Source organism: Anomaloglossus baeobatrachus, unplaced genomic scaffold, assembly GCF_048569485.1.
Source record: "Anomaloglossus baeobatrachus isolate aAnoBae1 unplaced genomic scaffold, aAnoBae1.hap1 Scaffold_598, whole genome shotgun sequence".
NCBI lineage: Eukaryota > Metazoa > Chordata > Amphibia > Anura > Aromobatidae > Anomaloglossus > Anomaloglossus baeobatrachus.
In genome coordinates, this window is record NW_027444962.1 from 105,928 (window position 1) to 122,232 (window position 16,305).

A 16,305-nucleotide genomic window follows, 5' to 3' on the forward strand; every position below is an offset into this window, starting at 1 on the left:
GTCACTGAATTATTCCCAGAGTCACTGCATTTCACTGAATTATCCCCAGAGTCACTGCATGTCACTGAATTATTCCCAGAGTCACTGCATGTCACTGAATTATTCCCAGAGTCACTGCATGTCGCTGAATTATTCCCAGAGTCACTGCATTTCACTGAATTATTCCCAGAGTCACTGCATTTCACTGAATTATTCCCAGAATCACTGCATTTCACTGAATTATTCCCAGAGTCACTGCATGTCACTGAATTAATCCCAGAGTCACTGCATTTCAAGGAATTATTTCCAAAGTCACTGCAGTTCAGTGAAATATTCCCAGAGTAACTGCATTTCACTGAATTATGTCCAGAGTCACTGCATTTCACTGAATTATTTCCAGAGTCACTGCAGTTCAGTGAATTATTCCCAGAGTCACTGCATTTCACTGAATTATTTCCAGAGTCACTGCATTTCACTGAATTATGTCCAGAGTCACTGCATTTCACTGAATTATTCCCAGAGTCACTGCATGTCACTGAATTATTCCCAGAGTCACTGCATGTCACTGAATTATTCCCAGAGTCACTGCATGTCACTGAATTATTCCCAGAGTCACTGCATTTCACTGAATTATTTCCAGAGTCACTGCATTTCACTGAATTATTTCCAGAGTCACTGCAGTTCAGTGAATTATTCCCAGAGTCACTGCATTTCAATGAATTATTCCCAGAGTCACTGCATTTCAGTGAATTATTCCCAGAGTCACTGCATTTCACTGAATTATTCCCAGAATCACTGCATTTCACTGAATTATTCCCAGAGTCACTGCATGTCACTGAATTAATCCCAGAGTCACTGCATTTCACGGAATTATTTCCAAAGTCACTGCAGTTCAGTGAAATATTCCCAGAGTCACTGCATTTCACTGCATTATTTCCAGAGTCACTGCAGTTCAGTGAATTATTCCCAGAGTCACTGCATTTCACTGAATTATTTCCAGAGTCACTGCATTTCACTGAATTATGTCCAGAGTCACTGCATTTCACTGAATTATTCCCAGAGTCACTGCATTTCAGTGAATTATTCCCAGAGTCACTGCATTTCAGTAAATTATTCCCAGAGTGACTGCATTTCACTGAATTATTTCCAGAGTCACTGCATGTCACTGAATTATTTCCAGAGTCACTGCATGTCACTGAATTATTCCCAGAGTCACTGCATGTCACTGAATTATTCCCAGAGTCACTGCATGTCACTGAATTATTCCCAGAGTCACTGCATGTCACTGAATTATTCCCAGAGTCACTGCATTTCACTGAATTATTCCCAGAGTCACTGCATTTCACTGAATTATTCCCAGAGTCACTGCATTTCACTGAATTATTCCCAGAGTCACTGCATTTCACGGAATTATTCCCAGAGTCACTGCATGTCACTGAATTATTCCCAGAGTCACTGCATTTCACTGAATTATTCCCAGAGTCACTGCATTTCACTGAATTATTCCCAGAGTCACTGCATGTCACTGAATTATTCCCAGAGTCACTGCATGTCACAATTATTCCCAGAGTCACTGCAAGTCACTGAATTATTCCCAGAGTCACTGCATGTCACTGAATTATTCCCAGAGTAACTGCATTTCACTGAATTATTCCCAGAGTCACTGCATGTCACTGAATTATTCCCAGAGTCACTGCATTTCACTGAATTATTCCCAGAGTCACTGCATTTCACTGAATTATTCCCAGAGTCACTGCATGTCACTGAATTATTCCCAGAGTCACTGCATTTAACTGAATTATTTCCAGAGTCACTGCATGTCACTGAATTATTCCCAGAGTCACTGCATGTCACTGAATTATTCCCAGAGTCACTGCATGTCACTGAATTATCCCAGAGTCACTGCATTTCACTGAATTATTTCCAGAGTCACTGCATTTCACTGAATTATTTCCAGAGTCACTGCAGTTCAGTGAATTATTCCCAGAGTCACTGCATTTCACTGAATTATTCCCAGAGTCACTGCATTTCACTGAATTATTCCCAGAATCACTGCATTTCACTGAATTATTCCCAGAGTCACTGCATGTCACTGAATTAATCCCAGAGTCACTGCATTTCAAGGAATTATTTCCAAAGTCACTGCAGTTCAGTGAAATATTCCCAGAGTAACTGCATTTCACTGAATTATGTCCAGAGTCACTGCATTTCACTGAATTATTTCCAGAGTCACTGCAGTTCAGTGAATTATTCCCAGAGTCACTGCATTTCACTGAATTATTTCCAGAGTCACTGCATTTCACTGAATTATGCCCAGAGTCACTGCATTTCACTGAATTATTCCCAGAGTCACTGCATGTCACTGAATTATTCCCAGAGTCACTGCATGTCACTGAATTATTCCCAGAGTCACTGCATGTCACTGAATTATCCCAGAGTCACTGCATTTCACTGAATTATTTCCAGAGTCACTGCATTTCACTGAATTATTTCCAGAGTCACTGCAGTTCAGTGAATTATTCCCAGAGTCACTGCATTTCACTGAATTATTCCCAGAGTCACTGCATTTCACTGAATTATTCCCAGAATCACTGCATTTCACTGAATTATTCCCAGAGTCACTGCATGTCACTGAATTAATCCCAGAGTCACTGCATTTCAAGGAATTATTTCCAAAGTCACTGCAGTTCAGTGAAATATTCCCAGAGTCACTGCATTTCACTGCATTATTTCCAGAGTCACTGCATTTCACTGAATTATGTCCAGAGTCACTGCATTTCACTGAATTATTCCCAGAGTCACTGCATTTCACTGAATTATGTCCAGAGTCACTGCATTTCACTGAATTATTCCCAGAGTCACTGCATTTCAGTGAATTATTCCCAGAGTCACTGCATTTCAGTGAATTATTCCCAGAGTGACTGCATTTCACTGAATTATTTCCAGAGTCACTGCATGTCACTGAATTATTTCCAGAGTCACTGCATGTCACTGAATTATTTCCAGAGTCACTGCATGTCACTGAATTATTCCCAGAGTCACTGCATGTCACTGAATTATTCCCAGAGTCACTGCATGTCACTGAATTATTCCCAGAGTCACTGCATGTCACTGAATTATTCCCAGAGTCACTGCATTTCACTGAATTATTCCCAGTCACTGCATGTCACTGAATTATTCCCAGAGTCACTGCATGTCACTGAATTATTCCCAGAGTCACTGCATTTCACTGAATTATTCCCAGAGTCACTGCATTTCAGTGAATTATTCCCAGAGTGACTGCATTTCACTGAATTATTTCCAGAGTCACTGCATTTCACTGAATTATTCCCAGAGTCACTGCATGTCACTGAATTATTTCCAGAGTCACTGCATGTCACTGAATTATTCCCAGAGTCACTGCATGTCACTGAATTATTCCCAGAGTCACTGCATGTCACTGAATTATTCCCAGAGTCACTGCATTTCACTGAATTATTCCCAGTCACTGCATTTCACTGAATTATTTCCAGAGTCACTGCATTTCACTGAATTATTCCCAGAGTCACTGCATGTCACTGAATTATTCCCAGAGTCACTGCATTTCACTGAATTATTCCCAGTCACTGCATGTCACTGAATTATTCCCAGAGTCACTGCATTTCACTGAATTATTCCCAGTCACTGCATGTCACTGAATTATTCCCAGAGTCACTGCATGTCACTGAATTATCCCAGAGTCACTGCATTTCACTGAATTATTTCCAGAGTCACTGCATTTCACTGAATTATTTCCAGAGTCACTGCAGTTCAGTGAATTATTCCCAGAGTCACTGCATTTCACTGAATTATTCCCAGAGTCACTGCATTTCACTGAATTATTCCCAGAATCACTGCATTTCACTGAATTATTCCCAGAGTCACTGCATGTCACTGAATTAATCCCAGAGTCACTGCATTTCAAGGAATTATTTCCAAAGTCACTGCAGTTCAGTGAAATATTCCCAGAGTCACTGCATTTCACTGCATTATTTCCAGAGTCACTGCAGTTCAGTGAATTATTCCCAGAGTCACTGCATTTCACTGAATTATTTCCAGAGTCACTGCATTTCACTGAATTATGTCCAGAGTCACTGCATTTCACTGAATTATTCCCAGAGTCACTGCATTTCAGTGAATTATTCCCAGAGTCACTGCATTTCAGTGAATTATTCCCAGAGTGACTGCATTTCACTGAATTATTTCCAGAGTCACTGCATGTCACTGAATTATTTCCAGAGTCACTGCATGTCACTGAATTATTTCCAGAGTCACTGCATGTCACTGAATTATTCCCAGAGTCACTGCATGTCACTGAATTATTCCCAGAGTCACTGCATGTCACTGAATTATTCCCAGAGTCACTGCATGTCACTGAATTATTCCCAGAGTCACTGCATTTCACTGAATTATTCCCAGTCACTGCATGTCACTGAATTATTCCCAGAGTCACTGCATGTCACTGAATTATTCCCAGAGTCACTGCATTTCACTGAATTATTCCCAGAGTCACTGCATTTCAGTGAATTATTCCCAGAGTGACTGCATTTCACTGAATTATTTCCAGAGTCACTGCATTTCACTGAATTATTCCCAGAGTCACTGCATGTCACTGAATTATTTCCAGAGTCACTGCATGTCACTGAATTATTCCCAGAGTCACTGCATGTCACTGAATTATTCCCAGAGTCACTGCATGTCACTGAATTATTCCCAGATTCACTGCATTTCACTGAATTATTCCCAGTCACTGCATGTCACTGAATTATTCCCAGAGTCACTGCATGTCACTGAATTATTCCCAGAGTCACTGCATGTCACTGAATTATTTCCAGAGTAACTGCATTTCACTGAATTATGTCCAGAGTCACTGCATTTCACTGAATTATTTCCAGAGTCACTGCATTTCACTGAATTATTTCCAGAGTCACTGCAGTTCAGTGAATTATTCCCAGAGTCACTGCATTTCACTGAATTATTCCCAGAGTCACTGCATTTCAGTGAATTATTCCCAGAGTCACTGCATTTCACTGAATTATTCCCAGAATCACTGCATTTCACTGAATTATTCCCAGAGTCACTGCATGTCACTGAATTAATCCCAGAGTCACTGCATTTCACGGAATTATTTCCAGAGTCACTGCAGTTCAGTGAAATATTCCCAGAGTCACTGCATTTCACTGCATTATTTCCAGAGTCAATGCAGTTCAGTGAATTATTCCCAGAGTCACTGCATTTCACTGAATTATTTCCAGAGTCACTGCATTTCACTGAATTATGTCCAGAGTCACTGCATTTCACTGAATTATTCCCAGAGTCACTGCATTTCAGTGAATTATTCCCAGAGTCACTGCATTTCAGTGAATTATTCCCAGAGTGACTGCATTTCACTGAATTATTTCCAGAGTCACTGCATGTCACTGAATTATTTCCAGAGTCACTGCATTTCACTGAATTATTCCCAGAGTCACTGCATGTCACTGAATTATTCCCAGAGTCACTGCATGTCACTGAATTATTCCCAGAGTCACTGCATTTCACTGAATTATTCCCAGAGTCACTGCATGTCACTGAATTATTCCCAGAGTCACTGCATGTCACTGAATTATTCCCAGAGTCACTGCATTTCACTGAATTATTCCCAGAGTCACTGCATGTCACTGAATTATTCCCAGAGTCACTGCATGTCACTGAATTATTCCCAGAGTCACTGCATGTCACTGAATTATTCCCAGAGTCACTGCATGTCACTGAATTATTCCCAGAGTCACTGCATGTCACTGAATTATTCCCAGAGTCACTGCATGTCACTGAATTATTCCCAGAGTCACTGCATGTCACTGAATTATTCCCAGAGTCACTGTATTTCACTGAATTATTCCCAGAGTCACTGCATTTCACTGAATTATTCCCAGAGTCACTGCATTTCACTGAATTATTTCCAGAGTCACTGCATGTCACTGAATTATTCCCAGAGTCACTGCATGTCACTGAATTATTCCCAGAGTCACTGCATGTCACTGAATTATTCCCAGAGTCACTGCATTTCACTGAATTATTCCCAGTCAGTGCATGTCACTGAATTATTCCAAGAGTCACTGCATTTCACTGAATTATTCCCAGAGTCACTGCATGTCACTGAATTATTCCCAGAGTCACTGCATGTCACTGAATTATTCCCAGAGTCACTGCATGTCACTGAATTATTCCCAGAGTCACTGCATGTCACTGAATTATTCCCAGAGTCACTGCATGTCACTGAATTATTCCCAGAGTCACTGCATGTCACTGAATTATTCCCAGAGTCACTGCATGTCACTGAATTATTCCCAGAGTCACTGCATGTCACTGAATTATTCCCAGAGGCACTGCATGTCACTGAATTATTCCCAGAGTCACTGCATTTCACTGATTTCCAGAGTCACTGCATTTCACTGAATTATGTCCAGAGTCACTGCATTTCACTGAATTATTCCCAGAGTCACTGCATTTCAGTGAATTATTCCCAGAGTCACTGCATTTCAGTGAATTATTCCCAGAGTGACTGCATTTCACTGAATTATTTCCAGAGTCACTGCATGTCACTGAATTATTTCCAGAGTCACTGCATGTCACTGAATTATTTCCAGAGTCACTGCATGTCACTGAATTATTCCCAGAGTCACTGCATGTCACTGAATTATTCCCAGAGTCACTGCATGTCACTGAATTATTCCCAGAGTCACTGCATGTCACTGAATTATTCCCAGAGTCACTGCATTTCACTGAATTATTCCCAGTCACTGCATGTCACTGAATTATTCCCAGAGTCACTGCATGTCACTGAATTATTCCCAGAGTCACTGCATTTCACTGAATTATTCCCAGAGTCACTGCATTTCAGTGAATTATTCCCAGAGTGACTGCATTTCACTGAATTATTTCCAGAGTCACTGCATTTCACTGAATTATTCCCAGAGTCACTGCATGTCACTGAATTATTTCCAGAGTCACTGCATGTCACTGAATTATTCCCAGAGTCACTGCATGTCACTGAATTATTCCCAGAGTCACTGCATGTCACTGAATTATTCCCAGATTCACTGCATTTCACTGAATTATTCCCAGTCACTGCATGTCACTGAATTATTCCCAGAGTCACTGCATGTCACTGAATTATTCCCAGAGTCACTGCATGTCACTGAATTATTTCCAGAGTAACTGCATTTCACTGAATTATGTCCAGAGTCACTGCATTTCACTGAATTATTTCCAGAGTCACTGCATTTCACTGAATTATTTCCAGAGTCACTGCAGTTCAGTGAATTATTCCCAGAGTCACTGCATTTCACTGAATTATTCCCAGAGTCACTGCATTTCAGTGAATTATTCCCAGAGTCACTGCATTTCACTGAATTATTCCCAGAATCACTGCATTTCACTGAATTATTCCCAGAGTCACTGCATGTCACTGAATTAATCCCAGAGTCACTGCATTTCACGGAATTATTTCCAGAGTCACTGCATTTCACTGAATTATTCCCAGAGTCACTGCATTTCAGTGAATTATTCCCAGAGTGACTGCATTTCAGTGAATTATTCCCAGAGTGACTGCATTTCACTGAATTATTTCCAGAGTCACTGCATGTCACTGAATTATTTCCAGAGTCACTGCATTTCACTGAATTATTCCCAGAGTCACTGCATGTCACTGAATTATTCCCAGAGTCACTGCATGTCACTGAATTATTCCCAGAGTCACTGCATTTCACTGAATTATTCCCAGAGTCACTGCATGTCACTGAATTATTCCCAGAGTCACTGCATGTCACTGAATTATTCCCAGAGTCACTGCATTTCACTGAATTATTCCCAGAGTCACTGCATGTCACTGAATTATTCCCAGAGTCACTGCATGTCACTGAATTATTCCCAGAGTCACTGCATGTCACTGAATTATTCCCAGAGTCACTGCATGTCACTGAATTATTCCCAGAGTCACTGCATGTCACTGAATTATTCCCAGAGTCACTGCATGTCACTGAATTATTCCCAGAGTCACTGCATGTCACTGAATTATTCCCAGAGTCACTGTATTTCACTGAATTATTCCCAGAGTCACTGCATTTCACTGAATTATTCCCAGAGTCACTGCATTTCACTGAATTATTTCCAGAGTCACTGCATGTCACTGAATTATTCCCAGAGTCACTGCATGTCACTGAATTATTCCCAGAGTCACTGCATGTCACTGAATTATTCCCAGAGTCACTGCATTTCACTGAATTATTCCCAGTCAGTGCATGTCACTGAATTATTCCAAGAGTCACTGCATTTCACTGAATTATTCCCAGAGTCACTGCATGTCACTGAATTATTCCCAGAGTCACTGCATGTCACTGAATCATTCCCAGAGTCACTGCATGTCACTGAATTATTCCCAGAGTCACTGCATGTCACTGAATTATTCCCAGAGTCACTGCATGTCACTGAATTATTCCCAGAGTCACTGCATGTCACTGAATTATTCCCAGAGTCACTGCATGTCACTGAATTATTCCCAGAGTCACTGCATGTCACTGAATTATTCCCAGAGTCACTGCATGTCACTGAATTATTCCCAGAGTCACTGCATTTCACTGAATTATTCCCAGAGTCACTGCATGTCACTGAATTATTCCCAGAGTCACTGCATTTCACTGAATTATTCCCAGAGTCACTGCATGTCACTGAATTATTCCCAGAGTCACTGCATGTCACTGAATTATTCCCAGAGTCACTGCATTTCACTGAATTATTTCCAGAGTCACTGCATTTCACTGAATTATGTCCAGAGTCACTGCATTTCACTGAATTATTCCCAGAGTCACTGCATGTCACTGAATTATTCCCAGAGTCACTGCATGTCACTGAATTATTCCCAGAGTCACTGCATGTCACTGAATTATTCCCAGAGTCACTGCATTTCACTGAATTATTTCCAGAGTCACTGCATTTCACTGAATTATTTCCAGAGTCACTGCAGTTCAGTGAATTATTCCCAGTCACTGCATTTCACTGAATTATTCCCAGAGTCACTGCATGTCACTGAATTATTCCCAGAGTCACTGCATTTCACTGAATTATTCCCAGAATCACTGCATTTCACTGAATTATTCCCAGAGTCACTGCATGTCACTGAATTATTCCCAGAGTCACTGCATGTCACTGAATTATTCCCAGAGTCACTGCATGTCACTGAATTATTCCCAGAGTCACTGCACTGCATGTCACTGAATTATTCCCAGAGTCACTGCATTTCACTGAATTATTCCCAGTCACTGCATGTCACTGAATTATTCCCAGAGTCACTGCATTTCACTGAATTATTCCCAGAGTCACTGCATGTCACTGAATTATTCCCAGAGTCACTGCATTTCACTGAATTATTCCCAGAGTCACTGCAGTTCAGTGAATTATTCCCAGAGTCACTGCATTTCACTGAATTATTTCCAGAGTCACTGCAGTTCAGTGAATTATTCCCAGAGTCACTGCATTTCACTGAATTATTTCCAGAGTAACTGCATTTCACTGAATTATGTCCAGAGTCACTGCATTTCACTGAATTATTTCCAGAGTCACTGCAGTTCAGTGAATTATTTCCAGAGTCACTGCATTTCACTGAGTTATTTCGAGTCACTGCATTTCACTGAATTATTTCCAGAGTCACTGCATGTCACTGAATTATTTCCAGAGTCACTGCATGTCACTGAATTATTCCCAGAGTCAATGCATTTCACTGAATTATTCCCAGAGTCACTGCATGTCACTGAATTATTCCCAGAGTCACTGCATGTCACTGAATTATTCCCAGTCACTGCATGCCACTGAATTATTCCCAGAGTCACTGCATTTCACTGAATTATTTCCAGAGTCACTGCATTTCACTGAATTATTTCCAGAGTCACTGCAGTTCAGTGAATTATTCCCAGAGTCACTGCATTTCACTGAATTATTCCCAGAGTCACTGCATTTCACTGAATTATTCCCAGAGTCACTGCATTTCACTGAATTATTCCCAGAATCACTGCATTTCACTGAATTATTCCCAGAGTCACTGCATGTCACTGAATTAATCCCAGAGTCACTGCATTTCACGGAATTATTTCCAGAGTCACTGCAGTTCAGTGAATTATTCCCAGAGTCACTGCATTTCACTGAATTATTTCCAGAGTCACTGCATTTCACTGAATTATGTCCAGAGTCACTGCATTTCACTGAATTATTCCCAGAGTCACTGCATTTCAGTGAATTATTCCCAGAGTCACTGCATTTCAGTGAATTATTCCCAGAGTCACTGCATTTCACTGAATTATTTCCAGAGTCACTGCATGTCACTGAATTATTTCCAGAGTCACTGCATGTCACTGAATTATTCCCAGAGTCACTGCATGTCACTGAATTATTTTGCCATCAATGTTCGATAAGTTTGTGACAAGAAAGTCACCGGCAGTAACAGATAGTAAAGCTCATCGCAGCAGCCAGTTTCTCCAGGCCTTAGTGGAAAACGTTCTGCAAGATTAGGAACGCAAAGAAGAACAGGTTCTTGCCATTGTAACGGACAATGCTTCACACATAAGTGCAATTACACTGATGAGAGGAATGAACAGCAGCTAGAAGAGAATGTAGCATTCAGTGTGTGTGAGATGGAGCCGCAGCGCTGCTCATGTAACTGAGGAACACACAGATAATACAAAATGATACTTTAGGATGAGATGATCTTGTTTCCTATTCATCACATGCGCTGTGTTGTGCACACGCTGCAGCCGGCAATAAGAGAGAGTCTGCAAGAGGGACCCCGGTTTCACACATCCGGCTTTTTGCCGGTTTGGCAGATGCGGCGCACTCCAGTACAGTGTATACAGTACAGTGGCAGCGCGACAAACGCCGGTCACATGCTGTCATTAGAGCGGAGCGCGTGACCCGGAAGTTGCGGTGCTGCCACTATACTGTATCATACTATATTGGCGTGCGCCGCATCCGCCAAACCGGCGAAAAGCTGGATGTGTGAAACTGGGCGGACATGCTGGAAATCTAATTGAAAAAGTGAGGAAGTTGGTTATTGCCGCCAGAACCCCTAAAATTGATTCCATCTTGAAGAGACGTGCTGGGAAAGGGGCAATTGTCAATCAAGCCACTTGGTGAGGCAGCACTTATTTATTGACTGAGCGATTGCTTGAACTAAAATCGTTTCTTATAGATATGGTGAACCTCAAGTAACATTAAATGAAGGTCATTGGACACAGGTGGCTGAATTTAAGAAATTGCTTAATCACCCATTTACCGTGACTAAAAAATTACAAGCTGAGGATTTAACGCCTGGCATTTTCATAAGGGAGTGGAAGAACTTGCTATTTTGCCTGTCCCAAAGAGGAGGTTTAATCGCAGATGGCATTTCTGCTTCAATGAAATGGAGAGAGACACAGCTATTGGAAAATAAAATTCTCCTGGCAGCTGTTTATGTGGACCCAAGTCATCATATACTGCTTGATGATCAACAGCTTACTAAAGGAAAAGAAGCTCTGACTGAGGTAGCAGTTAGGATGAGCGGCTACAGGACTGCCAGGCACAAGAGGACTGGGGCCTGACAGTGCTACTGCTGCCGTATCTTCAGCCTCATCAGATGAGGAGTTTAACTTTGACAAGTATTTGGTTGACATGGAGCAGGCAAAGCGTTGCCGCAAGGAAAAAGATTTCACTGCATCTCCTATAGCAGCAGATTGATTAGATTTCACTCCGTCTCCTATAGCAGCAGATTGACCAGATTTCACTCTGTCTCCTATAGCAGCAGATTGACCAGATGTCACTCCGTCTCCTATAGCAGCAGATTGACCAGATTTCACTCCGTCTCCTATAGCAGCAGATTGACCAGATTTCACTCCGTCTCCTATAGCAGCAGATTGACCAGATTTCACTCCGTCTCCTATAGCAGCAGATTGACCAGATGTCACTGCGTCTCCTATAGCAGCAGATTGACCAGATTTCACTCCGTCTCCTATAGCAGCAGATTGACCAGATGTCACTGCGTCTCCTATAGCAGCAGATTGACCAGATTTCACTCCGTCTCCTATAGCAGCAGATTGGCCAGATGTCACTGCGTCTCCTATAGCGGCAGATTGTCCAGATGTCACTGCGTCTCCTGTAGCAGCAGATTGGCCAGATGTCACTGCGTCTCCTATAGCAGCAGATTGACCAGATGTCACTGTGTCTCCTATAGCAGCAGATTGACCAGATGTCACTGCGTCACCTATAGCAGCAGAATGACCAGATGTCACTGCGTCTCCTATAGCAGCAGATTGGCCAGATGTCACTGCGTCTCCTGTAGCAGCAGATTGGCCAGATGTCACTGCGTCTCCTATTGCAGCAGATTGGCCAGATGTCACTGCGTCTCCTATAGCAGCAGATTGACCAGATGTCACTGCGTCTCCTATAGCAGCAGATTGACCAGATGTCACTCCGTCTCCTATAGCAGCAGATTGACCAGATGTCACTGCGTCTCCTATAGCAGCAGATTGGCCAGATGTCACTGTGACTCCTATAGCAGCAGATTGACCAGATGTCACTGCGTCACCTATAGCAGCAGAATGACCAGATGTCACTGCGTCTCCTATAGCAGCAGATTGACCAGATGTCACTGCGTCACCTATAGCAGCAGATTGACCAGATGTCACTGCGTCTCCTATAGCAGCAGATTGACCAGATGTCACTCCGTCTCCTATAGCAGCAGATTGTCCAGATGTCACTGCGTCTCCTATAGCAGCAGATTGGCCAGATGTCACTGCGTCTCCTATAGCAGCAGATTGTCCAGATGTCACTGTGTCTCCTATAGCAGCAGATTGTCCAGATGTCACTGCGTCTCCTATAGCAGCAGATTGACCAGATTTCACTCCGTCTCCTATAGCAGCAGATTGTCCAGATGTCACTGCGTCTCCTATAGCAGCAGATTGGCCAGATGTCACTCCGTCTCCTATAGCAGCAGATTGACCAGATGTCACTGCGTCTCCTATAGCAGCAGATTGTCCAGATGTCACTCCGTCTCCTATAGCGGCAGATTGTCCAGATGTCACTGCGTCTCCTATAGCGGCAGATTGTCCAGATGTCACTGCGTCTCCTATAGCGGCAGATTGGCCAGATGTCACTGCGTCTCCTATAGCAGCAGATTGGCCAGATGTCACTGCGTCTCCTATAGCAGCAGATTGTCCAGATGTCACTCCGTCTCCTATAGCGGCAGATTGTCCAGATGTCACTGCGTCTCCTATAGCGGCAGATTGGCCAGATGTCACTGCGTCTCCTATAGTGGCAGATTGGCCAGATGTCACTGCGTCTCCTATAGCAGCAGATTGACCAGATGTCACTGCGCCTCCTATAGCAGCAGATTGTCCAGATTTCAGTAAAATGTTTCACTTGCTCTCAAATAATAGAAAAATTCAACCGTGCATCAAAACTGAGTGTGCACGAGGCCATTCCTTTACACCCGAAAATTGTTAGAGATGTTGGCATATGGTTATGGCTTTCCTCCAGCCCAAGTTACTGTAGAGAGGTCGTTCTCCAGCCTTAACATTATGAGGTTAGATTTGAGGTCATCTGTGAAGGACGATCTGATGGAGGCAATTCTATTCTTACAACAAATTCATAGACTGCACAAATGGTATTTACTAGGTTTTTGTTGAAAACTGTTTTTTTGCCACTTATAGTGTTATATATAACACTATGTAATATATATATAACACTATGTAAGTGGCAAAAAACTGTTTTCAACATAAACATACTAAATAATAACATTTAGTATAATGCTTATATTTAAGTGAAAAATGTATTGTACAATGTGACCATCAGACATTTAATCATTGTTATGATACAATAATCAAGATATTTGGATAGAACATAAAATATATTGATTGGATACAACTTTACAACACAAAAAACTGTAATAAACTGTAAATATGTAATACACTATGTAATATATATATATATATATATATATATATATACACACACACACACACACACACACAAGATATATATGTAATCTACTGTATATTACATAGTGTATTACATATTTACAATTTATTAGTTTTTTGTGTTCTAAAGTTGTATTCCAGTAAATATAAATATCTATAAATATAATAAATATCTTGATTATTGTATCATAAAAATGATTAAATGTCTGATTATCACATACACATGTTCATGTACTACAATAAATTTTTCACCTAACTATAAGCAATATATGTAGGAGTCGGAGTCGGTGCAAGAGAAATGGAGGAGCCGGAGTTGAAGGTTTGGCTTACCGACTCCACAGCCCTGAGTGATACAATGTAAATAGTGATGAGCGAGCGCTCACCACAGCTCGTTACTCCACCGAGCATCCGAGTCTGAAAGTGATCACATTTCCCATTGATTTCTTTTATATTCAGTACTCAATCAGCATCAGAGAAAACTGGTGCTCGACTGTGTAAGGAGCAGTGACGGTACTTGCTGAGGAGCCATTTAAAGATCTGAAGCCTCTGTCACTCCAGCTCTGTTCTACACCCAGCGTCACCGCCTTGTCTGACTGATGGCTTGTTTGCCTGAATTCACACAGCATAGAGGCAGTAAACTGGTAAAGGAAGGCTTATAGGTCATGCATTGCTCCTCTGGGAATTACAGCAGCTGGAGGCCACACACAGACTATCAGTGCATGCTGGGAGTTGTAGTCTCACCAGCTGGTGAGCCACTGATTGTAAACTAGAGCTTGAAGCCAATGAGCTGGGCCATCTCTGCTGTGTAAGCGGTAATAAAATATTCTCTTTCATTTCACAGCCGATCTGTGCCCTCTGCCTGCAGAACTTTGAAGAATTATGGAGATGGTGAAAAGCATTTTTACAGTTGCAAAAACCATTTATGATCAGTGTGACCGGGCCGAGACCAACAAGAAGCGCTGCTACCGTCTGAAGAAGAGGATGGAGCTGCTGTTACTTCCGGTTGAGAAACTAAGAGATGATCCTGAGAAATCCAGAGAGCTGGAGAGGACCCTGTGTGATCTGCTGCTAAACCTGCAGAACGCGGAATGCTGGGTGAGCAAGTACTCGCAGAGCGGCTGGTGGAGGAAGATCCTGCGGGCGGGGGGCATACAGAACAAGTTCATGCACATCAGCGAGCAGATGAGTAACACCGCCCAGGTCCTGCAGGTCCTGATACAAGTAGAACTTAGAGAACAATATCTTAAACAATTTAATGATGAAAGTCTACGGAAGCAGAATCTAAAGGACATTGAAGAGGACACAAGAAATCTGATGTCTCTGCTGCAGAGTAAGTTCTCCAGAATACTGCTCACAGCTGAGGGTTTGTTGTATTGGGGTCTCTGCAGTCCCCGAGCTCAGAGGATAGCCGGGACAGACTCGGGGTGCACGTGCAGCCATGTCCTCATATCTGATGTCTCTGCTGCAGAGTAAGCTCTCCAGAATACTGCTCACAGCTGAGGGCTTGTTGTATTGGGGTCTCTGCAGTCCCTGAGCTCAGAGGATAGCCGGGACAGACTCGGGGTGCACGTGCAGCCATGTCCTCATATCTGATGTCTCTGCTGCAGAGTAAGTTCTCCAGAATACTGCTCACAGCTGAGGGTTTGTTGCATTGTGTCTCTGCAGTCCCCGAGCTCAGAGGATAGCCGGGACAGCCTCGGGGTGCACGTGCAGCCATGTCCTCATATCTGATGTCTCTGCTGCAGAGTAAGTTCTCCAGAATACTGCTCACAGCTGAGGGTTTGTTGCATTGCATCTCTGCAGTCCCTGAGCTCAGAGGATAGCCGGGACAGCCTCGGGGTGCACGTGCAGCCATGTCCTCATATCTGATGTCTCTGCTGCAGAGTAAGTTCTCCAGAATACTGCTCACAGCTGAGGGTTTGTTGTATTGGGGTCTCTGCAGTCCCTGAGCTCAGAGGATAGCCGGGACAGACTCGGGGTGCACGTGCAGCCATGTCCTCATATCTGATGTCTCTGCTGCAGAGTAAGTTCTCCAGAATACTGCTCACAGCTGAGGGTTTGTTGCATTGTGTCTCTGCAGTCCCCGAGCTCAGAGGATAGCCGGGACAGCCTCGGGGTGCACGTGCAGCCATGTCCTCATATCTGATGTCTCTGCTGCAGAGTAAGCTCTCCAGAATACTGCTCACAGCTGAGGGTTTGTTGTATTGGGGTCTCTGCAGTCCCCGAGCTCAGAGGATAGCCGGGACAGACTCGGGGTGCACGTGCAGCCATGTCCTCATATCTGATGTCTCTGCTGCAGAGTAAGCTCTCCAGAATACTGCTCACAGCT

At 42.8% G+C, this 16,305-nt stretch overlaps 1 protein-coding gene across 2 annotated transcripts in view; it reads left to right on the plus strand.

Moving 5' to 3' along the window:
- Nucleotides 1-16,305, plus strand: part of LOC142285300 (mixed lineage kinase domain-like protein) — a 55,756-nt gene that overhangs the window by 20,485 nt on the left and 18,966 nt on the right. For both annotated transcript variants that reach the window (XM_075333261.1, XM_075333262.1), the window contains exon 2: nucleotides 14,818-15,306. In XM_075333261.1, the coding sequence (XP_075189376.1) occupies nucleotides 14,856-15,306 (451 nt within the window). In that variant the 5' untranslated portion in view covers nucleotides 14,818-14,855. The remainder of the gene's footprint in view (nucleotides 1-14,817; nucleotides 15,307-16,305) is intronic.